Source organism: Lontra canadensis, unplaced genomic scaffold (assembly GCF_010015895.1).
Source record: "Lontra canadensis isolate GAN:19392208 unplaced genomic scaffold, GSC_riverotter_1.0 scaffold88, whole genome shotgun sequence".
NCBI lineage: Eukaryota > Metazoa > Chordata > Mammalia > Carnivora > Mustelidae > Lontra > Lontra canadensis.
Window position 1 is genome coordinate 5,727,030 of NW_022631082.1, and position 26,543 is coordinate 5,753,572.

At 57.5% G+C, this 26,543-nt stretch overlaps 2 protein-coding genes across 10 annotated transcripts in view; one reads left to right on the forward strand and one right to left on the reverse strand.

Moving 5' to 3' along the window:
- The window catches only part of CARM1 (coactivator associated arginine methyltransferase 1), a 40,779-nt gene extending 18,644 nt beyond the window's left edge, over window positions 1–22,135 (forward strand). Inside the window, exons 2-16 of one of the 3 annotated variants that reach the window (XM_032884024.1) lie at window positions 6,127–6,252; window positions 7,658–7,764; window positions 8,721–8,825; window positions 10,561–10,671; window positions 11,753–11,930; window positions 14,070–14,160; window positions 14,342–14,423; window positions 18,594–18,679; window positions 18,870–18,959; window positions 19,411–19,548; window positions 19,634–19,723; window positions 19,810–19,922; window positions 20,019–20,096; window positions 20,352–20,420; window positions 20,589–22,135. In XM_032884024.1, coding sequence (XP_032739915.1) covers window positions 6,127–6,252; window positions 7,658–7,764; window positions 8,721–8,825; window positions 10,561–10,671; window positions 11,753–11,930; window positions 14,070–14,160; window positions 14,342–14,423; window positions 18,594–18,679; window positions 18,870–18,959; window positions 19,411–19,548; window positions 19,634–19,723; window positions 19,810–19,922; window positions 20,019–20,096; window positions 20,352–20,420; window positions 20,589–20,731 — 1,607 coding nt within the window. In that variant the 3' untranslated portion in view covers window positions 20,732–22,135. Of the gene's footprint in view, window positions 1–6,126; window positions 6,253–7,657; window positions 7,765–8,720; window positions 8,826–10,560; window positions 10,672–11,752; window positions 11,931–14,069; window positions 14,161–14,341; window positions 14,424–18,593; window positions 18,680–18,869; window positions 18,960–19,410; window positions 19,549–19,633; window positions 19,724–19,809; window positions 19,923–20,018; window positions 20,097–20,351 lie in introns of all 3 variants that reach the window. The other 2 variants (XM_032884023.1, XM_032884025.1) reach the window with 2 other exon arrangements.
- Window positions 18,467–26,541, reverse strand: YIPF2 (Yip1 domain family member 2). 7 transcript variants are annotated; one of them, XM_032884028.1, is made up of 9 exons: window positions 26,421–26,541; window positions 26,198–26,258; window positions 25,689–25,846; window positions 25,515–25,595; window positions 24,459–24,546; window positions 23,073–23,189; window positions 22,815–22,981; window positions 22,539–22,721; window positions 18,467–18,627 (listed from the first exon to the last, which is right to left on the reverse strand). In XM_032884028.1, the coding sequence occupies exons 2-9, from the start codon at window positions 26,226–26,228 to the stop codon at window positions 18,499–18,501; spliced, it is 954 nt and encodes a 317-aa protein (XP_032739919.1). In that variant the 5' UTR covers window positions 26,229–26,258; window positions 26,421–26,541; the 3' UTR covers window positions 18,467–18,498. The 7 variants fall into 7 exon arrangements, with proteins under 7 accessions (XP_032739919.1, XP_032739918.1, XP_032739925.1 ...); XM_032884031.1 differs by lacking the exons at window positions 18,467–18,627; window positions 26,421–26,541 and adding exons at window positions 22,098–22,245; window positions 22,326–22,439 and having other exon boundaries at window positions 26,198–26,344; XM_032884030.1 differs by lacking the exons at window positions 18,467–18,627; window positions 26,421–26,541 and adding exons at window positions 22,098–22,230; window positions 22,326–22,454 and having other exon boundaries at window positions 26,198–26,344.
- Between the last annotated feature and the right edge of the window lie 2 nt (window positions 26,542–26,543).

Sequence of the window (26,543 nt, forward strand, 5' to 3'; positions counted from 1 at the left end):
ATGGCCATTGAGCCAGCAAGGAAGTGGGCAGAAAGGGCTCAGCGCCCAGCCTCTCCGCAGCTGGGGTTCTAGATGCACTGCTGGCTTTGTCCAAAAGTCGTGTCGGCACATGGCGGTGCTTGCTTGCGTATGGTCTGCGTAGAGGTGAGTCCTAGTAGCAGGGACTCTGCGTCCTGCCAACCCCAAATATTTACTCCCTGCTCCTTTACAGGGAAAGCTGGCTGACACCTACCCCAGGAAGCACAGGCGTGTTGTGCAGCGCCTTGGTTAGGAGCGCAGACCCTGGTGCCGGTCAGCTCGGCCACGCATATGCTGTATGACCTTGAGAGAGACTCTTTACTTGTCTTAGCCCTGTTTCCTGACGGATAAGTGGAGCAGTAGATAGATACAGAGGTGCTCTGAGGGGTAAAGACAGGACAGAGTGTGGCCCCTGGAGAGTGTTGGTGCAGCGTGGGATGCCAGCCCTATCCCAGTCTCAGTGAGGGGTGGGCGGGTGCTGGGCCTGGCTCCCTGGGGCCGCTCAGAGCTACAGGGGCCTGCCTTCTTGGGGAGCAAGGTGCAGGAAGTTTCTCCTACCCTGGGATTCCCATCAGCACACCATGAGCATGCTGGCCCTGTGTTTGTCCCTGGGGGTTCTGGTCCCCAGTCCCCTGGCATCGGAGCCCCAGTGGGATGCCCTGCAGCAGAGCAGGTGGGAGGCTGACCCGAGGTGCCAGGCTGGGGCCAAGAGCAGGCTGGACACGTCTGTGGCACGATGACTCCTCCTGAGTCCATGTGTGTTCCCCGCGTACTCCTCTGTTCAGAACCTGCTTTGGGTGGAGAGCCTCTCCAGAGAAGCCAGCCTGGGAGGGGGCCCCTCCTGAGCTCTGCTGCCCGATCGTATTACTGCAGGGCAGAAACCCCAGCTCCGCTGACCTCGATCACCAGGAACCCAGCACAGCCTCGTGGCCAACAGCTCTCCCTGCGGTTACCCCCACCAAAATCATCATAGCAGCCTTTAAAGCCCTCTCCCTCTCCCTGTCCCCCACCGCTCTGGGCCCTGTGTTCCCAGCCCCTCAGTACGCTGCCCCTGCCTATGTGACAAGGGCAGATCGGTTTTCTCATTGGGTTTTTGGAGGCGGGGCACAGAGTCACTCCTGCCTCCTTCCATGGCTCACCCAGTGATGGCTGGATAAAGGGGCGACTAGAGCGGAAAGTGCCAGCCTTTGAGCTACCAGGAGGTTTCCTGGCCAACAGAGGCACTCCTGTGTGTGTGTGCGCATGTGTGTGTGGTGGGGGGGAGTGCGTACCTAATTGCCACTTCTGGGTCCAGGCCCTAGACCTCTTCCCTGGGGGGAGACGCTGTCTCCCAGGATGCCCCCCCATCCTGTCCCAGGGAACTGGCCAGAAGATGGGGTGTGCGTGCTAGCTCTGCTCATCTGGGCCTGGGGGACCCTGGGCAGTGAATGAGCAGAAGCCCCTTGTGGGCTGTCCTCTGGCAGGGGTAGACAGAGCGCCACCCCACTCCTGTCCCGAGGGCCCATCCTAGTGAGACGGCAGAGTAGGCAAAGGGGAAAAGGCTTGTGCCAAGGCTAGGAGCTGGCCTACGGTGAGACTGGAGGGTGAGGAATGAGGGGGATGGGTCACGCAGGGCCTTCCAAGAGCTTCGATTTCTGAGTCTTTTAAATTCATGGAAGAAGGGGCGCCTGGGTGGCTCAGTCGGTTAAGCATCTGCCTTTGGCTTAGGTCATGATCCCAGGGTCCTGGGATCGAGTTCTGTATCCGGCTCCCTGCTCGGTGGGGAGCCTGCTTCTCCCACTCCCTCTGCCTACCAGTCCGCCCACTTGTGCACTCTCTCTGTCAAATAAAAAAATCTTAAAAATTTTTTAATTTTTTTAAAATAAAAATTAATACATTTTAAATAAGTAAAATTATTTTAGTATCAATTAACATAAAATAAAATTTTAAGAATTAATAAATTTTAAATAAATTTAAATTTTAAAAAGATTTTATTTATTTATTTGACAGAGAGATAGCGAGAGAGGGAACACAAGCAGAGGAGAGGGAGAAGCAGGCTCCCCACCGAGCAAGGAGCCTGATGCAGGGCTCGATCCCCAGACCCTGGGATCATGACCTGAGCCAAGGCAGATGCTTTACCGACTGAGCCACCCAGGCGCCCCTAAATAAACAAAGTCTTAAATAAATAAATGGAAGATCATGGTTCAGCCTTTTTTTTTTTCCTTTGGTTTATCGAATAGTTACCGAGCCCTTCCTGTGTTCCCGGGACTTGTCTGTGGGGTGGCGTGGCCATGGCTCTCACGGTTGCCTCTGCCACGGTGGGACAGGTCAGGTCACTGGCTTCCCTGGACACGGCCAAGCTCCCCTTGGCCACAGGTCCTCGTGGTGGCTCGCCCGGCGCCAGCTCGCAGGGGGCGCCTCGGGCAACCGGTCGGGTTGCCAGGCTGCGTGGGAAACAGGCCCTCCTCCTCCGCTTGCTGTTCCCCTGGCGCCGCCGACAGATTGGCTTTATCTCCCGCCCCAGGAGGGCCGTGGAGGGCAGCACCATGCCAGGGTCCCTTCCTGGGACCCGCTTCCGGCTGCACGGGGGAGCCGTGGGGAGCCACGGGGGACGGTGGTCAGGGGGCTGGCCGCGCCTTCCTCCCAGGACGGGACACCTGGCTCCGGAGGGGTGAGGCGGGCTGGGCCCAGGTCTGGTGCTCAGACTACAGGAGGGATGAGCTCGGGAGCCATGAACACCAGAGGCCCTTCATATCTGCATTCATGCGCTGGGAGCACTTTTCTTTTTCTATGGAGATAAAATTCACATAACATAAAAACAAATCACTTTAAAGTGTACCTTTCAGGGGCATTTAGTAGATACACAGTATTGGGTGACCACCACCCTTGTCTGGTTCCAGAACGTGTTCATCACCCCAGAGGGAAACCTTGATCCATTAAGAAGTCCCTCCCCATTCTCCCTCCTCCCAGCCCCTGACAGCCACCAGTTTGCTTTCTGTCTCTGCGGATTAGCAGATTCTGGATGTTTCATATAAATGGAATCACATGTATGTGGCCTTTTGTGTCTGGCTTCTTTCAATCACCATGATACCTCTGAGGTTCATCCGTGTTGTAGCCCGTGTCAGGATTTCAGTTTTGTTTTTTGGGTTTTAAGTTTACTTCTTTATTTATTTAAAGATTAAATACTTTTATTTTATTTTATTTATTTTTATATTTTATTTATTTAAAGATTATTTAAAGTTTACTTCTTTATTTAAAGATTTTATTTATTTATTTGACAGACAGAGATCACAAGTAGGCAGAGAGACAGGCAGAGAGAGAGGGGGGAAGCAGGCTCCCTGCTGAGCAGAGAGCCCGACACGGGGCTCGATCCCAGGACCCTGAGATCATGACCTGAGCCGAAGGCAGAGGCTCAACCCACTGAGCCACGCAGGTGCCCCAACTTATTTATTCTTTTAGTAATTTCTGCACTCAGCATGGGGCTCAAACCCTTGACCCCAGGATCAAAGAGCTGCTCTGTCTCCTGACTGAGCCCACCAGGCACCCTGGGACTTCATTTCTTTTTATGGGAGCATAACACCTCAGTGCGTGGGTCTGCCATATTCTGTGTGTCCGTCCTGCAGGTGACGGACATCCAAGCTGTTGCGACTTTCTGGTTCTTGTGAATAGTGATACTTGGAATATTTGTATACGGATGCTCCTTTGGCTGCTTCTCTCATCCTTTTGCGTACTTTTGCGTACGTACCCAGGAGTGGGGTGGCTGAGTCAAATGGTAATTTTATGTTTAATTGTTTGAAGAACCACTAGCTTCTCTTCCACAGCGGCTGTGCCATTTCACATTCCCACGTCCCTCACAGGGTGCGAGGGTTCTAGTTTTCATGTCCTTGCCAAGACTTGTAATTTTCCCCTACTTGTTTTAAATTATAGCCATCCTAGTGGGTGTGAAGTGATGTCTCCTTGTGGTTTGATTTCTGTGTCCCCAATAACTCATGGTTTGAGCATCTTTTCATGTGCTTGTTAGCCAGTCCTGTATCTCATTTGGAGAAACATCCGTTCAGGTCCTTTGCCTATTTTTAAATTGTGTTGTTTCTCTTTGGGCTGAATAAATTCTTTATATATTCTGGACACTATCCTTATCAGGCATGATTTGTAAATTGTTTCTCCCATTCTGTAGGTAGTCTTCACTACTCTTTTTAAAGATTTTTTTTTGAAAGATTTTATGTATTTATTTGAGAGAGAGACAGTGAGAGAGAGCATGAGAGAGGAGAAGGTCAGAGGGAGAAGCAGACTCCCCGTGGAGCTGGGAGTCCGATGTGGGACTCAATCCTAGGACCCTGGGACCATGAGACCTGAGCCTAAGGCAGACGCTTTACGGATTGGGCTGCCCAGACGCCCTAGTTTTCACTTTCCTGATAGTGTCCCGTGATCAAAGAAGTTTTTCAGTTCTGATGTTCAGTTGATCTAGTTTTGCTTTTGATGTCACCTCTAGAAGTCTTTTGCCAAATCCAAGTTCAGGGAGACTTACTCCTCTGTTTTGTCCTAGAAGTTTTACAGTTTTTAGCTCTAATGTTTAGGTTATTGATCTAGTGGAGTGAGGCTTTCGTTGTGGTGTGAGGTAGGGGTCCAGTTTCATTCTCTCGCATGTGAACATCCAGTTGTCCATGTACCACTTCTCAAGATGATTTTCTTCCCATCGAATGCTCCCGGCACCCTTGTTGAATGTCAGGAGGGCCTGGCCGGCTCAGTTGGTGGACGGTGGGACTCCTGACCTCGGGGTTGTGAGTTCAGGCTCCACAATGGGTGTAGAGATTACTAAAGCAACAACAAAAACTTAAGGGGCACCTTTGTTCTTTCTCAAGGTGGTTTTGGCTTTCTGGAGGGCCTGGGACATTCCGCCACATTTGTGCTGGCGCTGGCATCTGTATGCACAGTTCGTAGTTGTCTGTTTGATGAGCGCAAAGGCATGTTATCAACATCACGAGAGTTCACTCTTGGTACTTCCCCACTTCTTGGAAGAAGGAGAGCATTATTCTCCAGAACCACATGCTGTTGTCACGCCTGGGTCATTTCACGTTGTCACACCTGCACCCTCACATCCCCCGCCCCCCATCGTCCTCTGTAGCTTGTGAAAAGGTTTTCATGATCTGGAACCATTACGAGAGGACCAGAGGAAAGGCTTTTGCCAAGCAGACGACACAGATGGCATGTCTGTCCTGCCGCCCCCCACCAGGACCTCGGTGGCTTATCGATCTGTCCTGTTTCTGGTGTTGCCAAGCTTCACCATGTGGCTGGGGTTGGGGGCAGCGCGTCCTGCACTTGTTGAATGAAGGAGAGGGAGTGGTGGCGGCGGCAGCTCATGGATGCCGTGATCCCTGTGCGCTGGGCCCAGCGCCTGCCCCATCATTAGCCCCATTTGACGGATGAGAAAACCAAGGCTCAGGGAGACGGAGTGACCTGCCCAAGTCCTACAGGGAGCAGTGCCGGTGGGGCAGGGGCCCAGGCCGTCTGGCTTCAGTGGCCATGCTCATAGTCCTGGCGCCACATCACAACGAGAGAGAGAGGAGTCAGGTAAAGGAACAGAGGCACCCCCCGAAATTCTTTCTTGACCCTCAGCCACCTCGCTCAGGAGGGGTGAAGGCCCACTGTCCCCCCATGTAACAGAGCAGAATTGGTGCATTCCCACAAGACTCCCTCAGCGGGGCCTATAGGCGACCCATCTCAGTGCCACCGGATGACCCGGGGCCTGGGCCCCAGGAGCTGCCTCGTGAGGGAACGTCCTGGCAGAGGTGCCCCCAGGCTGGGAGGTCCTGCTTGGGCCCATGGTGCCTGGCCCCCTCTCACCTTACTCTCAGCCTTGGTCCCTCCGTGCACAGCCCTCCTGTCCATTGGCTACGTGTTGTCCCGCCTTCCCCGGCCATCCCCTCTTCCTCAGCCTGGGCCATGCGGGCGGGCCCATGTGGCAGGCGCTCCCCGAGTGGGCTGTTGGGTACCCCCGAAGCATCCTGGGGGGCCGTGACGAGAGGGAGGTTGGGGGGCAGGGACACAACTTGCACAAATTCGGAGGGTGGGGAGCCTCACTCGGCTGGTCCTGGGAACTGCTGGCTTATGCTCGCCTCTCTCCTCCCGCAGATGAGGACGTGTGTGTGTTCAAGTGCTCGGTGTCCCGGGAGACGGAGTGCAGCCGCGTGGGCAAGCAGTCCTTCATCATCACACTGGGCTGCAACAGCGTCCTCATCCAGTTCGCCACGCCGAATGGTACGTGGCCCTTCGTCCTGCCGGCGCTTGGCCCGAGGGGGACCTGGAGCCTGGTGGAACCGCGGCCCGTCCCTCTGTCCCGGGTCGCCTTCACAGATGATGCCCATGCAGATCAGTGTCCGTTGTCACCGCCTGGAACATTCCGCCCCAGACCTCTCCTTGCTGAATCCTTTGGGCCCTTCTTGGCTCGGCTCATACAGCCATTCTTTCAAGAGGCCTGTCCCCAACCACCTGGCTGCCCCTGAGAGCTCATGGAGGAGCCCTTGGGGGGGTTTCTGGGACCTGGGCCTCCTAGAAGCGGAGGAGAGGGGCAAGACATGGTCCCGAGGCACAGAGCCCTGTTCTGAGCGCACAGAGAAGCCACGGGAGGGTTCTAAGCAGACCTTTTTGGGGCTGCTAGTGGACGCAGGCTTCCTGAGGAGGGCTTGGCGGTCTCCATGCCACTGCTGGTGGCTCGTAGGGGTCAGCAGTGGAGTGACGGGGCACCTGGGGCTGGAGAGCACATGAAGGTGCGGCAGCCCAGCCTGGTCACCACCACCGATGCCCAGGAGCCCCCCAGTTGTCCTGGTGCCACCGGAGGAGGAGGTGGCAGGGGAGCGGGGTGGAGGAAGCAGCCAGGTGACTGACCCCCCTCCCCACAGAGGCAGCCCCCCGGCTCCATTCCCCTGCTTGCACAGACATGCCTGAGTCCGCCTTTAAAGCAGTCTAGGTCCTGCTGGTCTTGTCCTGCTCTGTGGATATTTAGTTGACTTTTTTCCCTTTTAATTCTCTCAGTTTTTTAAATCGAGGTAAAGTATGGGTAGCGAAAATGTGCCATTTGCACCCTTCCTGGGGCCGAGTGCGGGGCCCTCCCGTGTGCTTCCACCGCTGTGCGGCCGCCCCGCTGTCCGCCTCCAGGACTTCATCTGCCCAGGCTGCGCGCCTGCAGTTTTTAAAAGCTTGGCTTACAGATGCTGTTCTCCTTTGAAAACGCTGTGTTCAAAGACACATGGTGAACTTGGCCCTCATGATCATTTTGAGTGTACGGTCCCAGGGCAGCAATTACCTTTATGTTGAGGTTCCGCCCCCCCGCCCCCCGCTGCACCCCACACAGACCCCGCCGGGAACCGCCGGGTGCGCTCGCCGTTATTTGGCTGGGGCAGACCCGCAGGCCTTGACCGTGGCTCAGCGGGCGCGTGTCCTCCCGAGGCTTCAGCCCGGCTCATCCCTGCCGGCCGCACAGAGCATGTGGGACGCCAGCCTTCTTGTGGCAGCCGCCAAGGGGCAGGTTGGGCTGGCCGCCTTCCTCAGTCTCAACACTGGGAAAGAGCAGTCACCAGGCTCAAGTGCTCAAAGGGAAGAGCTGGGGTGTGCACTTAAACCACCCCCCGAGATGCCCACGCGTGACCTGGCTTCCCCCTTCCAGATTTCTGTTCCTTCTATAACATCTTGAAAACCTGTCGGGGCCACACCCTGGAGCGGTCGGTGTTCAGCGAGCGCACCGAGGAGTCCTCTGCCGTACAGTATTTCCAGGTGGGTACCTGTCACCCCCCCAGCCAGGCTGTCACTTCCGGGTGGCCTTGGGAGGCCGCGCGGCGCAGGGCAGGCCTACCCAGGTTCTCATCCCGGCTCTGCCCCTCCCTGGGCACGTAACCTTGGGCAGGTGTCCTTCACTTGCGGGGCCTCAGTTTCCTCATCTGTGAGACGGAGATGCCAGGGTCTGCCTAGGAGGGTTGCTAGAAGCATGTGAGTGCAGGTGGAGCTCGGGACCACGAGCGCTCAGAGTCACAGGAGCACGGTCACACCGACCCTGTGCTGTAGGTCAGGCCCTGGTCCAAGCTCTTTGACACACACAGAGGCATTTGATCCTCCCAACAACCCTAGGAGGTAAGTATTATTATTGTCCCCATTTTACAGATGAGAAAACTGAGGCTCAGAGAGGTTAAATGACTTGCTCCAAGTCACACAGCTATTATGCAACAGAGCCAACACGGGAAGCCAGGTCTGCCTGATGCCAAAGCCCGTGGCCCGGCGCAGGTGCCACGCTGCCTCCCGCTCGCCCATTGTCTCACAGAGAGACCCTGCACCACCTCACCTGTCTGGCGCCCTGAGTTCTAGGGCTCTGTTTTGATCGACAACTCTGCTTCGTTGGGGACCCTAAGATGGGGCAGGCCGCCCCCCCATCCCAGGACCCCTCCCGTGGCAAATTCTGACTTCTCCTGGCTTGGTGTCCAGGTCCAGGCAGCACCCGGCTGCCTACTTCGGCCGCGGTGATGGGTGGCGGTGTCCCTCCCGGGGGCCACTCTGGCTTTCTGCTTCCTTCCCTGGAGTGGCCAGCAGCTGCCAGCAGGGCCTGGCTCGGCGGAGGGGGTGCAGCCTCCTGAGGGAGGTTCGTGCCCCAGTGGGCCCTCCTCTGTCACAGGGCCTGCTGGGGCCTCGGCCATCCGCGCTACCACGTGCCTTGTGCCATTGGCCTGTCTCTGTTCCAGTTCTATGGCTACCTGTCCCAGCAGCAGAACATGATGCAGGACTACGTGCGGACGGGCACGTACCAGCGAGCGATCCTGCAGAACCACACAGACTTCAAGGACAAGGTGAGTGGGCCCGGCACCCGCCGGCGGAGCCCGGCCTCCCTCCGCTGTCCTAAGTGCCCCTTCCCTCCAGCTTCGTGCCACGGTGCTATGTCCTCGGCCCTGGTTATGTTTTTCTTTGCTCGTTGATTTGATCTTTAGTTTTTTTTCTTACTACAAAAGCTAACTCTACTTTTTGTGTAAAAAAAAAAAAAAAAAAAAAAAGTAACCTGTTGTATGTGATGTAGGCAGGGAAAAGCCTCTGTCAGTTTCCTGCAAACCCACCTCTGCCACCAGTCAGGGATTCCCCCCGCCCCATCTATCAGCGCCTGCATTTTTGAATTAGTTAATTAATTCAGTAGTTTACAAAACAAGATCTATTCTGTAGGCTCTTCATGTAAAACACTTTCCTCCACCTAATGCTACACCTTGGACATACTAGTAAGTCACGTGGATACACTGTAATTTATCTAGTTACTGTCCTAGTTGCTTTAGAAATCTATTCCCTATTGCCCCTGGGTGGCTCAGTTGGGTAAGTGCCTGCCTTCGGCTCAAGTCATGATCCTGGAGTCCCAGGATCGAGTCCCACATCGGGCTCCCTGCTCAGCAGGGAGTCTCCTTCTCCCCCTGACCCTCCACTTCTCGTGCTTTCTCCCTCTCTTGAATAAATAAATAAAATCTTTAAAAAAAAACCACCTCATTTAAAAAAAGAAAAATCTTTTTACTCTTACCAAGTAGCACATACTCATGATTAGAAAGAAAGATGGGAGCCTCGCTGACTCAGCCAGTGGTGCGTATATGTGACTCTCGAGCTCAGGATCATGAGCAGATCTCTGGATCCCCGACCCCGACAGTCCCAGCGCCCCGACTGGGCGCCCCCGCTGGGCTTGCTGCTATCCGCAGAGCAGGTCTGCTCCAGAAAGCTCATTCACGGCGCCCCCAGAAATGCTGACTTGATTCGGCCCCTAAGGGAGCAGTCGGTCCAGTCCCGGGTTAGGACAGCTGGCCACACGCAAGCCTGGGATCTTCTAAGCGTCCACATCTTGGGGGCCAAGTGACCCTTGCGGGTGCCGGGCAGCTTCCCTGCCCCAGCCGAGCCGTCAGCATACAGCCCAGAGATCCTGCCACCGACCCCACGACACCCCCACTCTGGGCTCCTTCCCTCCTTGTTGGAGCTGCTGAGGTCCCAGAGGGACACCTTTTCACGTCTGCGGGGTCCACAGCCCTTGGCCTAGCGAGTCAAGAGATGTGCGCTTGGGCTGAGTGGAGCCTACCCCGGGCACCGCTCCCGTTGCTGGGATGCCCTGCGGGGTCAGGGGTCAAGGGCCGCCCCTTCCTGCCCCATGTGTAGGCCTGGCTGGTATGCCCCGAGCCTTAGCAGTCCCACGGCAGGACTCGGGGTGTCCTTGGTAAGTGCTTGCTCCCAGAGGATCTCCAGGCCTGCGTGTCTGCAGTGCTGTGTAGACCGATCACAGCTCAAACCCTTTCCTTTCTGAATCTGGCCTGAGAGTGTCATGGTCTGAACACACTAACAGTCTTCAGAAACCCCCACCTGCCACCCTCGGATCCAAACGAGGGGCTTGCATGTGTCCAGGTGGCTCTCAGAAACCAGCCGTGGGCGCGGCCAGCCAGGGCTGCGGGGCCCAGAGTGCACCTGGCAGCGGGGCCCCTGACGGAGCAAGCACCCCCGGCAGGCTCGTCCCTCACGATCACCATCCGCTTCACCGGGGCCGTGTTCTCCCTGCCCCTCCTCCTCCAGATTGTTCTTGACGTTGGCTGTGGCTCTGGGATCCTCTCATTTTTTGCCGCCCAAGCTGGAGCGAGGAAGATCTACGCAGTGGAGGCCAGCACCATGGCCCAGCACGCAGAGGTCAGCAGCACACGGTGACCCCGGCCTGTCCTCATCCTTGAGCTCTGTACCTCTCCCTGCCTGGGGAAGCCGGCCCTGCCAGGGCACGTGCCCCCCGGGGACGCTGCTTCTGTGTGGTCTCTCGTGTCTAGAACCTACTGGCTGAGGGAGGGAGGGGCTGGGCCTGAGGTGGTGTGTCCTCCACGACGGGGTCTGGGCCTGTCTGGTGTCTTCAGAGGCTGGACAGCCTCCTGATTCAGGGGGTGGACTGTCCCAGCAAATGGCCCCGCTCTGAGCCCCACCCCCCACATTTGTGCAATGTGGGAAGCAACAGGGTTTCATTTTCTCCTTTCCAAGCCCTGAAACCTTCATTTGCAAGGTTCAGAAGCTAAAAGCCGCAGAGGGTAAACGGCTGATGGTCCCCTGGCACCCCCAGCCCCCAGGAGAGACCTGTGTGCAAGGTCTCCCAAGCTGTCCCGGGTTCCGCACGCTGGCGGGCGTCCTCCTGTGACACAGCCCAGCCCACGTGGTACTCTGCTCCCAGATGGCCTGTCTGGGATGGTCTGTGTCCCCACAGGACGAGCTTCCTCACTGTCGTGAGTGACTTCAGAGCACCTCTTGGCCCAGAGGGCGGTGTAGGGGGAGCAAGGAGTGGGGACCACCGTTTGTCGCCATCAGCATTCGGTCCACTCTGTGATCTTTGCAGTACAAACACCTCCTGCGCCAAATCCTGACGCATGTGTCTCCTCTGTGCTATGCGGTCCCATCTGTAAGACACGTGCTTAGCACTGGAATCATTAGGTTGGGTGCGTCCAAGTTTAGCTTTGGTGACTATAGCAAAGCCTGCTCGTCCTGTCTCCTCTTGTCAGCTTTTGTCCTCGAAGGGGAGAGGTGACCTCGGGGCTGGGGCCGCGGTGAGCTCCCGACGGGCCGTGGTTGCTGATGGCCATGGTTAGGACACCAACGTGGAGGCAGGGGATTGGCGGCCACGCGTGGGGCACAGCCGTCCCCTCAGAGGAGGGGTCTGGGGACGACCCATGGTGTGGCTGGGGGCAGGAGTCCCCATGACACCTCTAGAACCCCTCCCTCCCCCCGCCCACAGGTCTTGGTGAAGAGTAACAACCTCACGGAGCGCATCGTAGTCATCCCCGGGAAGGTGGAGGAAGTCTCGCTCCCCGAGCAGGTGGACATCATCATCTCGGAGCCCATGGGCTACATGCTCTTCAACGAGCGCATGCTCGAGAGCTACCTCCATGCCAAGAAGTACCTGCGGCCCGGGGGTGAGTGTCCCTGCTGGTGTGGGCGGTGGCCGGGCCGGGGTCCCGTCACAGAGCCCCTGGCTGCTGCCTGGTCGGTCCGATTGTGGTTCCTGTCACTGCCAGCTTGTGTCGGTGGCCTGGGGGGCCGGGGACATCTAGGCCTTTACCTCTGAACCCCACCTCACCCCAGCTGGCTGTGGCTTCACGAGTCCTGGGCCAGACATCCACCCGAGTACAGAGCACCCCCCACCCCAGGTCCCCAGAGACTACCCCAGATGACGGGGGAATCTGTGCCCTGGTGTCGTGGGGACGTGTGTGGCTGGGAATGGGGGTTGTGGTAGGTCCAGAGATGTTCTACAGTGGCCGCCTTCCTGGGGAGGCCGCCTTCTGTCTTTGTCCCGGCACCACAGACCTCACCCTGGCTTGGCAGGCCCCCGAGCTCCTCTGAGCCGGGGAGACGAAGGAGGGCGTTCGTATGTGTTTGAGGGTGGGCTGTGGGCTCCCGGGTATCAGGGAGCAGCTGTCCGTGTGCCCTCTGTGGCCTCCTGTCTGTGTCACTGTGCCTGCCTCTCCATGCGGCTGGGTCACTGGCAGTTCAGATCTCCTTACCTGGGTCACCGGGGGTCTGTGCGTGGGCGCCACGAACATCGGCTGGTATGTCCCGTTTCTGCGCATGGTTCAGGGTTTGTGTATGTATTTCGAGTATTTCTGTACAAGTAGGAGGTTGTGTGTGTGTGTGCACATGCGTGCGTGTAGCCTGGGAGGACCGTGGCCAGGAGGACTGGCAGGCCCCTTGGGGACCAGGGTGCTTCTCTGGGGGAAGCACCACTTTGGTCCTCAGGCCTCCTTGGATCTGGGCTGCAGGGCCTGGCCTCAGGCTCTGCCCCTGGGGGAAGGACGTGGGCAGCGCCTCCCGCAGCTGTGGCCTGTGTCACGCCTCTGAGCGGGAAGCCAGGCCACGTGGGGGGTTATCCTGAACCCACTCTCCTCCCTTTGTGTCCTGAGCTGAGCTGGCTGGGGTGGGGGCGCCCCAGCAGAGCGGGCTCCTCTTAGAGGATGTCAGCACTGATGGGGCTCCAGCTCTGGTGGCCCCTGGCGGCTCACGCGGTCGTCAGGCAGCCTTTCCACGATGAGGCTCGGGGCCAGCACCCCCCACCCCGCCCCCCGCCCTCAGCCTGCACACACGGTTTGTCCCACCTCTGGATGCTCCGTGGCGGGCTGAAGGGAATCCCCTCCCCAGCTGAACACCTTGAGGTGCCATCAGAGCAGGCCCCCTTGGCCCCGCTGCCCCAGGGCGGTAGCCGCGTCCTCCTGCCAGACGGCCTGGAGTGTAGCCTCCGAGCCCGAGTCCCATGCGCCCCTCCCCCATCCCAGTGGCTTCAGCTGAGCCTGTAGCCGGACGAGAAGGAAGAGTCGTGCCTCTGGGCCCCCCTCGCCTGCATAGCAGGGAGGGAGGCCCACATCTGGAGACCAGGTGACCCAGGGCCCGAGTTACCCAGGCTGGTGGGGCCTCCTGAGCCCTGGTGCTCGCTGCCGCTGGCTCATCGGCTGTTCACCAAATCAGTCCGAGGGCGGACCCTGCCCTCCCGCCTCTTCCCCTTTCAGGCCATGTCGCAGACCAGGGCAGCCCAGTGGCCCACCCTGTATGCCAGAGCTTGGGGTTCAACAAAACCCTCCACCCAGCCTCTGGCCTCATCCGAGGGCCGGACAGTGTAGCCAAGGCCTCACCTTCACTCTGTCCGGAGAGCTTTGCCTCGCCTTCCCTGGCTGCGCGCCTGTCCATGGACGATGGCACCCGCGAGACCCCGCCTGGCGGACGGCACGGGGACCCGGAGGCCTGGCTGTGCGCCCCAGGCCCCGCTTGCTTGCCCCTGAGGCTTTGGCGGGTGCCTTCCTAGCTCCCCGCCCTAGTAGTGGAGCAGTAGGACAGGCCTTGCTGCCTCCCCGGCCGGCCGAGTGTGACGAGTCTGTGCGCGTCAAGTGTTCATCTTGGCTGGAGGGAGAGAAGGTGCTCACGACCTCTGTGTCGTGCGAACGCGCCGGTGAATGAGAAAGAGGCTGGGCGGTCCCCGGCCTGGGCATCTTGGGGCCATTTGGAAGCTCTGCCAGGCCGGCTGGGACGCTCCGCGCTGACAGCAGCACCCCCGCCCCCACCCCCAGGAAACATGTTCCCCACCATTGGTGACGTCCATCTCGCGCCCTTCACGGATGAACAGCTCTACATGGAGCAGTTCACCAAGGCCAACTTCTGGTGAGTGTGACCTGGGCGTCCTGCCGTCTCAGGGACAGCCCGCTTCTCGCTTTCTCCTCATCCTCAGCAGGACCTGAAAGACTCGGGCTGGATGAGGGCCGGCTGGGAGAAAAGGCAGCCTGCCCCACCTGCCTCTCCTGCCGCTGGTGACCTTGCTGTGGGGCATGGGGGCTTTCTGCAGGTACCAGCCATCTTTCCATGGAGTGGACCTGTCAGCCCTCCGAGGTGCTGCGGTGGACGAGTATTTCCGGCAGCCCGTGGTGGTGAGTGGGGCACCCAAGGCACTGTTGCAGTTAGCACTGGGCATGGCCCTCCTCTGGGGTGACGAGAGGAGGCCCTGGTCTTTCCTGTCAGGCCTTGTGCAAGCTGTGCAGCCCTAGGAAAGCCACTGTCCCCCCTGAGTTCTTGCTAAGGCTGTGACACAGAACTCTCACGTAGGAACGTCGGGGGACAGTGGCAGTGCATGGAGAGCGCTTTCACGCGCAGTAAGCATGCAGGACGTGCCGACTGCTGTGGGCCTGATTCCTGGTGAACTGATTTTAATTGGTTTTAATCGAGATTTTTGAACTGACCCAGACCCGTGGTTCAAAAATCAAAAAAATATAAAACTGAAAAGCATATAGGCAGACCATATTTTTTGTGTATCTTTTCAGAAGTTTTATATCTAGATGTGCATATACAAATTTATGTATATGTATAAATACACACACCAATACATCCATATGTATGTAATCCTTCTCAAAATATAGCATAATCAACATACTCTTTTTCTTTCTATGGTCAGAGAACATACACTGTATGATTTCGGTCCTTTGAAATTTGTCTACCGTTGCTTTATGCCCACTTACATGGTCTCTTTTGGTTAAAGTTCTGTGTGTACTTGAGAAAAATGTGTATTTATCACGTGTTGAGTACAGTGTTACATTGTCAGGTCACGTTAGTTAATCATGTTGGTCAAATCTTGTCTATCTCCTAATGTTGGGTGGTGGTGGAGGGAAGGTTCTGCTTTTTCCTATTGCCGATTGTAGATTTCCCGTTCCTGAGTTTTTGCTTTATGTTTTTAGGCACTAATTTATTAGGTGCATACAGGTTAGGATTATTGTATCTTCCTCTTAGATTTATCCTTTTGTCATCATAAAAAACGTTCCTTTTTTCTCTCAAGTAGTACTAGTTGCCCTAACCCCCCCCTTTTTTTTTTCTGTTAGTAGTTCAGCTACCTTGGCTTTCTTTTGGTTAATCTTCATACAGTTTATGTTTTCCATCTTTCTCTTTTCAACCTTTCTGTGTCCTTATTACTTAAGGTTTATTTTGTGGAAGCAGCACATATTTGGGATTTTTTAACCAGACTGACATTTTTCGTCTTTTGATTACAACATTGAGACCATTTTACATTTGATGTGATTACTGGTCTTTATGGGTATAAATTTCTCATCTCTTTAAAAATTATTCTAAATTTTTTTAAAAAATTGTTATTGTTTCCCCCCACTTGATGTTTTTCACTAGTTTTGGGGAAACTCTTGGACACTGTCTCTTTAAACACTACCTCTGCCCCATTCTCTTTCTTCTCCTAAGACCTTTTGTGTCAGATGATTCTTACGCTCTTTTCTGCATTTTCCATCCTTTTTTCTCTAATTGCTTCATTTTCATATTTTCTACTGATCCATCTCCCAGTTCCAGTCTTCTCTTTGCTGTTTAAGCTGATTTTCTTATTCCTTTTTTTAAAAAAGATTTTATTTATTTATTTGACAGAGAGAGAGAGATCACCAGTAGGCAGAGAGGCAGTTGGGGGGTGGGAAGTGGGCTCCCCGCCGAGCAGAGAGCCCCATGTGGGGCTCGATCCCAGGACTCTGAGACCATGACCCGAGCCGAAGGCAGAGGCTTAACCCACTGAGCCACCCAGGTGCCCCTGATTTTCTAATTCTTAATTTCAGTTCCAGGATCTCATTTTGCTTATTTCTTATCTGTGTTCTCTGAAATTCTTCATTTTTTCTATCTCTTTTTTTCCTTGTACATCTATAAGTTTCTGGTCACTTTTAGTATGTAGGTGCTAAGTGTATTTCTCTTTTTTGTTTACTCTCTTAGTTTTTTGTTCTCTTTGGTTTTTTGTTCTCTTTGGTTCTCTCAGTATACCTGCTTATTGGATGCCAGAATCAAATATGGAGGCTGTGGATGATGTTTTCTCAAGGATTTGTTTTTCTTCAGACAATTAGCCATACAGATAGATCACTTTGGCCTTTTCAGGCATTTGACATATTTTGAGGCTGCTTTTCAGACCAGACTTTTGCTGGGCTATTTCTTGGCTTCCTATAGGGCAGTGGCTTTTTAAGCGTTTTGGTCTCAGGTCACCTGTTTACGTTCTTAAAAATGGAGGATCCCAAAGAGCTTGTGTTAGTGTTCTAGCTATTGCTACACTGTCAGTATCTCTTGGTATTAAAAATTAAGTCCAAGATGGGGAGCCTGGGTGGCTCAGTCAGTGGAGCATCCGACTCTTGACCTCACCTCAGATCTTGATCTCAGGATCGTGAGTTCAAGCCCTGTGTTGGGCGCCACGCTAGATGTGGAACCTACTTAAAAAAAAAAAAATTAAGCCAAAAACATTAAAAAATACATGTTTTAAAATAAGCCCATTACATGTTAACATAAATAGTATTTTTTTTTTTAAGATTTTATTTATTTGACAGATGGAGATCACAAGTAGGCAGAGAGGCAGTCAGAGAGGGAGAGGAGGAAGCAGGCTCCCTGCAGAGCAGAGAGCCCGATGCGGGGCTTGATCCCAGAACCCTGGGATCATGACCTGAGCCAAAGGCAGTCGCTTAACTGACTGAGCCACCCAGGTGCCCAACATACATAGTATCTTTAAGTAAAAAACGGATTTTCCAAAACTTTTCAGTGATAACAATTGGCTTTTTTTAAAGATTTTTTTTTTTTTAATATTTTATTTATTTGACAGATTGAGAGAGATCACAAGTAGGCAGAGCAGCAGCAGAGGGAGACAGAGGAGCAGGCTTCCCGCTGAGCAGGGAGCCCGATGTGAGTCTCCATCCCAGGACCCTGGGATCATGACCTGAGCCAAAGGCAGCTGCTTAACCAACTGAGCCACCCGGGTGTCTCTTTTAAGATTTTTATTTATTTGACAGAGATAGACAGAGATAGCAAGAGAGAGCATGAGCGGGGAGGGTAGAGAGAATTAGGCCCCCCACTGAGCAGGGAGCCCAACGTGGGGCTCGATCCAAGAACCGAAGGATCATGACCTGGGCCAAAGGCCGATGCTTAACCAGCTGAGCCACCCAGGTGCCCCACAGTTGGCATTTTTAATTTGCAAATCTCTTTAATGTCTGGCTTAATAGAAGACAGTTGGGAGTCTACTTCTGTGTTCAGTTGGTGAATGAACCAAAGAAAAAGGCAGAAAACATCTTAGTATTATCACGAAAATAGTTTTGACCTTGCGAGTGCTCTGGAAGGGACCACATTTGGGGAACTGCTGCTTTAGGGCCCGGCGGTCAGTGGTCTCGGTGCAAGCCTGGTGGCTGCTTCACGAGGCTCCTCGTCCAGCACTCACTCGTGTGCGGCTGAACCTCCCCTTGGTCTATCAGCGTCTTCCAAGTGGCTCCCGCGTGAGTTCTCCGCCTCAGGCCCCGGCCCGTGCGGCTCGGGAATTGGCCCACACCGCGGAGTGGGATCCCGTGCAGAACGCCCACCTCCTGTTTCTGCATTTCCCTTTTGTTCGTTTCTTGAGCCCTGGAATCCTAGCTGCCTTGGTGACCCTGAGCCCCCGTTTTGCTGTCCCCATCCCGGGAGGCTGCCAGAAGGTCCTGCCCCAAGGGGAAAGGCACAGGCGGAAAAGCGTGTCTCCAGGATCTTGGCTCCCAGAGCGGCGGCCGCCACTGTTGCTCTTCCTGACTCGCAAACTAGGCTCCCCCCACGGTATTTTATTCAGCTGCTGTAGTTGCTCACAGGAGCGTCCGTTTGCTCTAAAGCCTCCAGCTTGGCGGGTGTGGACGGCAGCACAGTTCCCCCGTTTGCTTATTAACTTAGTCCGTCTCGAGACCCTCCCCACCTGTTCACGAACAGCCTCCCCGTCCTTGCTCAGTCTCTTGACGGACGGGACGTTGGTGGCTTCATTAGGCAGTTTCCAGAGCGCGTCTAGTTGTGTGTGTGCGAGCTTGGACACATCCACACACACGTGTAGGTCAGACTCCCAGAAGGGGAGCTGCCAAGTCTCTAGTGCACCTGAATGGTTATTTTGAGAGCTGTCGTCTCATTGTCCTCTGTGGTGGCGAGCCACTTCGTCCCCCACTCCCCCCCAGCATGTCCGAGAATGGTTTTAGCCGAACGGCCTCAAAGCCGTGGCCAGACAGGGAGAAGGGGCAGAGCTCTCCCCTTCCCAGCTGGCCTCTGTGCCTGAAGCCAAGTCACACTGTGGTCTCTCCCAGGACACATTTGACATCCGGATCCTGATGGCCAAGTCTGTCAAGTACACAGTGAACTTCTTAGAAGCCAAAGAAGGAGATTTGCATAGGTACTGGCACCCATGCCCCACTGCTAAGCCTGGCTCCTGCTAGGGTCCAGGACCGGCACAGACTCCCTCAGGCCTTCTCTCCCCCAGGGCGGGCCGGCAGGGCACCCGGGACACTGCACCCAGCCACCCCTCTTCTCTCCTGGCCGTCCCTGTTCGGCTTCCCCAGCAATCACTGCACTTTGCCTTCCAGGATAGAAATCCCATTCAAATTCCACATGCTGCATTCCGGGCTAGTTCACGGCCTGGCTTTCTGGTTTGATGTCGCCTTCATCGGCTCCATGTGAGTGCAAAGAGTGCAGGGTGTGCTACGCGCGCCGCCCCGGCCCAGTCCCAGCAACTTCCTGCAGTTGTGATCCCCAGGGTGGGCTCGGGGCTAGGACAGGACAGGACAGGACTGCTCTAGGCTCCCTGTCCCTGCAAAAGCAATGAGAGCTCCCCTCTGAGCCAGAGACTGTTGTTGGTGGGGGGGTGTCTGTCTTGTTCTCAGTAACTGTCCTTCATGGGGCCTGGTCTCCGTCTCTTGGCAGAGGTCAGGGTGAGTGGGCCCGTCCTAGCTGTGGTGTGTGCGTGCACATGGACGTGTGTGCATAGGCGTGTGCCTGGGATGCCGGGCCAGCCAGCGTCTCAGCTCTGGGGCCCCAGGGGACTATCAGAGACGCCTGGGGAGAGCTCGAGGCGCACAGGGCGGAGGCTGCAGCCTGGTCCCGCGTGCGCCTGTCCTTGCTTGGCAGAATGACAGTATGGCTGTCCACGGCCCCGACGGAGCCCCTGACCCACTGGTACCAGGTCCGCTGCCTGTTCCAGTCACCACTGTTCGCCAAGGCTGGGGACACGCTCTCAGGGACATGTCTGCTTATTGCCAACAAAAGGTGGGAGCTGCCACCCGGGGCTGGGGGAGGCAGGGGTCTGTCTCCCCAGCCAGCTCATGGCGGTCCTGCCCTGTCCTCTCTGCAGACAGAGCTATGACATCAGTATTGTGGCCCAGGTAGACCAGACGGGCTCCAAATCCAGTAACCTCCTGGATCTGAAAAACCCCTTCTTCAGGTAGGATGGGCCCGTAGCCTACACAGGGGGTGCCCGTCCTGCCCTGCGGCCTCTCAGCCCTGCGCGCTGGTCTGTCTGTGCTGCAGATACACAGGCACGACGCCCTCGCCCCCGCCCGGCTCCCACTACACGTCCCCCTCGGAGAACATGTGGAACACGGGCAGTACCTACAACCTCAGCAGCGGGATGGCCGTGGCTGGTGAGTGGCCGGTGGGGGTGGGGCGGGGCGCTCCCTGCGGGGGGGGGGGGGGGGACACGGCCTCCCCACCCCTGACCTCGCCTGCTCTGCACACAGGGATGCCGACCGCCTACGACCTGAGCAGTGTCATAGCCGGCGGCTCCAGCGTGGGCCACAACAACCTGATTCCTTTAGGTGAGTGTCCCCTGGGGCCTAGGGGCGGCGGGGTGGGCGGCCACAGTTCTCTGGGGTCTGGGCTCTCTGCGCCACGGTCGCCGTCACTCCCTTCTCTTCCTGGGGCTCCCGGCAGAGGCCCCGCGTTCCGCTCTTCTCCGCCTCGCTCTGCAGCCGCGGCGCCCACCCTCCCCACACCCTAGTGACGAGCGCGTGGGCCGGGCCGGGGGCGGTGACGCCGTCTCCCTTCCTTCCTCCCTCCCTCTTGCTGCGCAGCCAACACGGGGATTGTCAATCACACCCACTCCCGGATGGGCTCCATAATGAGCACGGGGATTGTCCAAGGTAACGGCGGGCGGCGGGAGCGGGGCCCCGCGGGTGTGAGTGTGCGGACCCCGGGCCGCCCGCCTGCCCTCTCGCCTGCTCTCTGTCTCTGTCTGACTCTGCCGCGGGTCTGGGCGGGCGAGGGGGCAGAGCCGGCCCCTCAGCGCCCGTGCCACCCCCGCCCCACAGGGTCCTCCGGCGCCCAGGGCAGCAGCGGCGGCGGCTCCAGCGCCCACTACGCGGTCAACAGCCAGTTCACCATGGGCGGCCCCGCCATCTCCATGGCCTCCCCCATGTCCATCCCGACCAACACCATGCACTACGGGAGCTAGGCCGCTCCGGCGTGGAACAGACTGACAGCACCAGGAAACCAAATGAACACCCCGCCCACCCCCTCCCCGCCTGGGCGGCTCTCACCCCCGCACCGGGGAAGCCCCAGCACCCGGCCCCAGCCCTCTGCTCTGGGAACTCGGACACTTTTCTACACGTCGCCGCCGCCGTCCCCTCTCCACCGCCCACCCACATCTTGGCCCTGAGCGTGTGTCGCTGCCATATTTTACACAAGATCATGTCGTGGGAGCCCTGTTTCCCCCTCCTGCCCTCCACCCTGACCTGGGTTTGACATCTTCTGTAACAGGCGTGTCCGGGGCTAACAGCTGCAGGCCCGGAGTGGGGGGGGGGGGGCGCGGGGAGCAGCTGCCACCCCACCCGGTCCCTTGGCGCCTGCCCCCCCCCCCTTGCCTGTGTCCAGTGGGAAGGCGGTCCTGACTGGGCGGGGCCTCCCCTTCAACTACCAGGCCTTGGTCACAATGGGCGTGACATGCTGCTTTTTTTAATTTTATTTTTTTACGAGAAGAACCAGTGTCAATCACAGACCCTCTGAGAAACCAGGCCGGCCGGGCCGAGCCAGCAGCCCCTCTCCCCCCACTCAGAGGCTCAGTGGTGAGGGGCAGCCCTGCCGAGTCTTCAGGACAGGGGTGGGGCCAGGCCTCTGGAGACCCGAGGCCCCCCTCCCACCAAAGGGTTCACCTCACACTTGAATGTACAACCCACCCCGGCTGTCGGGAAGGCCCTCCGTCCTCGGCCCCTGCCTCTTGCTGCTGTCCTGTCCCTGAGCCCCTGCAGGTCCCCTCCCCCACCCCTGCCAAGTGTTAGAACAGGTGGCCCCATGGGCCGCGGGCCTGGAGGGAAGGGTCACTGTCAGCCGCTTGGGGCCGACATGGGAAACCTCGAGAATCCATCGTGGAAGGCGTCCTTTTCCCTTGTAGCTCACATTAGGCCTGTTTATTTCCCTCGATATTTGTAGACGCTCCAGTCCCTATTACTATGATGGCATTCTGGTCCCTCCCCAGCCTGGGAAGGGGCCTTGCAGGGACCTCTGCCCACCCCCCCCCCAACAAAACAAATAAACAAGGAAAAGTATGTTTCAGCACAGGCAGTTTTCTTCTACTTCTGCTCCCCCGTTGCTGACCCCCCCGAACATGGCCGTGGTGGAGCTCAGGCTCGGCCCTGGGACCCGCTCCCTGGGCACCCAGGAAGGGCAGGCACAGTCGAGGCCGGGGTGGCCCTGTCTGCTCTCCCATGTGTCCCATCAGGGAAAGCAGAAGACTTGGCGGGGAGCCCGGGGGCACCAGCCCCCCTGGAAGCTCTCTGCTTAGCTGCCCTTTTCCCACCTTTCTACAAATTCTCGGAATCACCTTTGCATAGAAAATAAAAGTGTTTGCTTTGTAAGAAAAGTCTGGAAAGCAGCAGAGTGATCTCAAGGTGTCAGGGGAGACTTCGGTCATCGTCTGAGGGGCAGGGCGGGCAGTGGTGTCCCCTCATGCTGGGCCTGAAAGAGAGACGCCTGGGAGCGGAGCTGTGACTCCTGGCCTCGGGAAGGAAGGGCGGGAGAAGCCCCCAGGGGCCGCGGGAAACCGGCCTCACCTTCCGGCTGGGCATTCCCTAGGTGGTGTGGGCTCTAGCAGTGGGTGGCGGCAGGAGGTCTGGGGACAGAGATGCAGCCTGCGTTGGGGGGGCTGGGTGCGCCAGAGGCAGCGGCTGGAAGAAGTAAAACTGTGCCAAAGCCCTTGGGGTCAGTGTTGGGGGACAGTCGGTGACACCCCCCCCAGCCCGAGGCCCAGCCCTGATCGCCTGTACCTTACAGCCCACGGCCAGGAGGGCGTGGAGGAGCACGACGGTCGAGAGCAGCACCGCAGCCACCAACCTGGTGTCCTCTCGGATGACAGGCCAGAGGGTGAACACCAGGCTAGCGGCTGACAGGGCCAGGGCCAGCCCCCCGAAGAGCCACTGCAGCCATGGGACAGGGATGAGCCACAGCACCTGGGGGTGACATGGGCAGCCGGTTGCCAGGCCTTCCACCGAGCACCTGTCGCCGCCCCCCCACCCCCCGCCGCAGCCTGGGGCCGCACTTACCACGGTGGGGATGAAGACAAAGAGGGAGTAGCCGTAGACGCACACGGTTTCCAGGAAGGTGTAAGGCCCCATGCGCTCGCGGACCCCCTTCCGCCACTGCAGGAAGGCCCACAGCGCCAGCGGCACCAGCCAAACGTAGCAGTAGATGGTGACGCCGGCCACAGTCACTGGGGGGCGGGGATAAGGCAGGCCGTCTCCCTTGGGGCTCCGCGGCACTCCCAGCTCAGGAAGGGCCGGGGCCTCGCCCACTTCACTTACCCTTGTGGAACTGGGGGCTGTAATGGATAGAGGGGTCTCTCCTCTGGGCCAGCACCAGGGTCAGGTTGCCAGTGACGGCCAAGACGAAAGCCAGTGTGGCACAGATCCAGAAGGGGCCTGCGGGTCGGGTGTGGTGAGGAACCCAGGACTCCCAGGACAGGTGACTTGTCCCATCTCAACTGTGCCGGGACCCAAGCCTCTTTCTAAGTCCGAGCTACCTCCACCTTGACTTGACTCCCCCCGACATCACCAGTGATGACGTCCTGGGGTGGCTGAAGCCAGGGCTGGCTCTCAGTCCCTCAGCTTTCCTGACTTTTCGATAGCTTCTGCTGTATGTAGCTGATCTCCCTCTTCTGAAAACACTCCCCAGGTGCTTTCTAGGACTTCATGCTCCTGGCTTCTGCCACATCACTCCCCTGGCAATTCCTCAACATCTGTAAGTCCCTGACCCCTTTAATAATGGGGACCTTCAGGACACAGTCCTTACTCCTCCTCTCCATCTGTGTTCACCCCCTGCACGATCCTGCCCAGCCTCCGGCCCTTATGTCACATCGAGCCTAATGTCTCCCAAATATCTCAAGTCCGGTCTGTGCCCTGAACCACAGGCTTATAGTCAACATTTCCATGGGCACGTCTTGGCCTCTCCAGTTCCAGCCTCCCACCCCTGTGCTCTCCCCTCCAACCTGCCCAGCCTTTCCAGTCAGTAAATGACAGGTCCATCCTTCGGGTAGTCCCTATGAAAACCCCAGAGCCATCCTCGCCTCTCTCTCCTCCCATCCCACCTCTGGCATGTCAGGACATCCTGTCGGCTCCAACTTTGAGATCTAGTCCACAGTCTAACCACTGTTCTCCACCTGGGCTGGGTCCCACCATCCCACACGAGGAAAATGGCAGTCACTGCTCCCACCCCGCGCCCCCCGCCCCCATAGCCAGAGAAAGCCTCAGAGCCCTTAACTGAGATTCCTTCTCAAGGAGACCTGTACAGCAAGTGCAGTCTCCTCCTGTCACCTCTGTGACCTCATGCAGCTCACTACACCAAGGACAATACTGCCCCACCACTGGACCCGTGTCCCCTTCTGGAATGTTCTTCCCCTAAATCTCCTCAGCACCATCCCTTAACACCAACAAGGCCTCATCCTTCTCTCATCTTTCTCACAGGGGTCTCCCCTGTCCAACCCATGCGAAACGGCAACTCACACGCTCTAAACTGCTCTTCTTCTGAGCCCTGCTGCCCTTGGAAGCCTTGTACATAACCATCTCCCCACACAGATCGGGTGCCCCTTGCTCTCTGGGAGTGCCCCCTGCTTTCTTCTCAGCTGGAATCCAGGGGCCAGCACCCGGTCCACGTGTGCTGAGTTCTCGAGCTGAACACACACCACCACTCACCATACAGGTCCGGCCGATTCCGCAGATGGTGCCGCACAAAGTTGTGGCCAGGCCGGGGCAGCAGCGAGCCTCGGATTCGGTCCAGGACCTGGAGACAAGGTGGGGCTCAGAGTGGAAGCCTTGCACGGGGCCCTTTAGCCCCCACAGAGGAGAGGGCCAAGCTCCTGCCCTGCCCTCAGAGGCTCCCTCCTTGCTGACCTCCCATCTCCCCTGCCTGCAAGGACTCAGATGTTCCCGCTGGATTCTCGACGGGCTGGAGCCGTTCCCCCTGCCGGTCTCAACATCCCAGTGTGCTGCCAACTGAAGGAATCTTCTGGGCCAGTCATCTTTCCCTTTGCTTCCCCTTCCCTTGGCTTGGCTGCCCTGAACAGCCTGTCATGCTGTGACGTGTCTGGACTGTGAGGTAGGGGACAGTCAAGTCCTTGGTCTCCTCCTGCCTACATCTCTCTCCACTATGTCCCCTGTTCCACACCCCAAGTTTATTACCTCCCTTCCTGGCCTGGCTCCTGGCAAGGACCCACCGTCCTTGCACCATGTCTGCTACTTCCACTCATTCCTCTCCTGCTCTAAGCCCGTTGATGGCTTCCCAGCACCCTCAGGATAAAATCCAAACTCCTTGACACAGCATACGAGGCCTCTGTGCTCTGGCTTCCGCCTACCTGTCCCCCACTTCACACTCTCCAACCAGACCAAGTGACAGCGGGCTCCTGTGACACTTCATGCCTTCTCTCACCTCCGGTCCCCTGTATCTGCTGTTCCCTGTGCCTGTAACACGTGCTTTCCTTCAGTCTGCCCAGCTGAGGCTTCCTTCTTTCCCTCTCAGCACACTGCTCACCTCCTCCAGGAGGCCCTTCTCTAACCTGCCTGAGCACATGCATCTGTGTTCCCACAAGCCCCGGTCACACCATAATCAGTTAATCCAGCCAGCCTGGGTGGGAACTCATTGTTCTCCCACCTGGGCATCCCCAGCACTCCGGTGTCCAGGAAGGGCTCAGTGATGGTGGCTCGAGCCCCATGTGACTGCAAGCCCCATCCCACCAGCTTCCCGGGCCTGACCTGGGATGTGTCCACGTCAAAGAAACTCTGATAGTAGCCAAACGTCCAAAATCCGGGCTGCTGCTTCTCCTCCTGCAGGAGCTGAACAGCATGGGCTTTCAGTAGCCGCCCGTACAGCCTGGGCAGAGGCTGGGGGGCAAGGCGGGAGGCAGGCAGGGCCCCGCCGGGACTCACCGCAGTCCTATCACTCTCCTCCACTTCCTCCTCAGCTCCATAACTGCCACCCGAGTCCACCGCCACGGCCACATGCCCCTGTGGGGTCAGCTGATTGCTTCCACTGGTGGTGGCCGCATCTGGGGTCTCGGCCAGCAGATCAGAAGCTTCCTCGAACTCTACCGAGAAGGAATATGGGACACAGGCGTGTTTTGGGAGTCAAGACAATTTGGTTTGGTCCATGGCTCATCTGGGAGCCAAGACTCCAACTGGGGCCACCGAAGGGCCCAGATTCCTAAATTATGAGCATCTGGAAGGCGTGTTCCCCCACTCCTAGCCAGGGCCTGCGATTAAGGCTGGCTCTGGGATGGGGTCAGCTTTGGGACAGAGGCTCTGCCGGGAGTGGGGTTCGAGTCCGGGATGGGCATCTTGCCTGGGTCGGGGTTAGGGCTCACAGCTGACGGGGATTCATGCTGGCGGTCAGCTGGAACCTGGGTGGGAGGTTCCGGCCGGGTCGCCGCCGCACTCACCGTGGAAGGCCAGCTCGTCGGCCGCTGCCATGGTCGCTCAGGGGCGTCACCGCATCCCGCTCTGAGGACAGAGGCCAATGACACCCGCCCCCAACCCTTTCCGGTGCCCCCCGGGGCCTCTCTCTCAGCCCCGAGCCCAGCCTGGCCACTAAGGAACGGAGCCGGGGGTGGGGGGTGTGAAACTCGCCGTCCCCGCCCCACAGGTGCACCCCGCCCTCCTCACCTGACGCTGCCTCAGTCGGCGTGGCCCATGCTTTCTGCGCCTGCGCGGCCCGCCTCCACGCCACAGCCGACCCCGCTCAGCCAGGACAGCAACATCCGGCACCGGTCCCTTTTCTATCCTCTT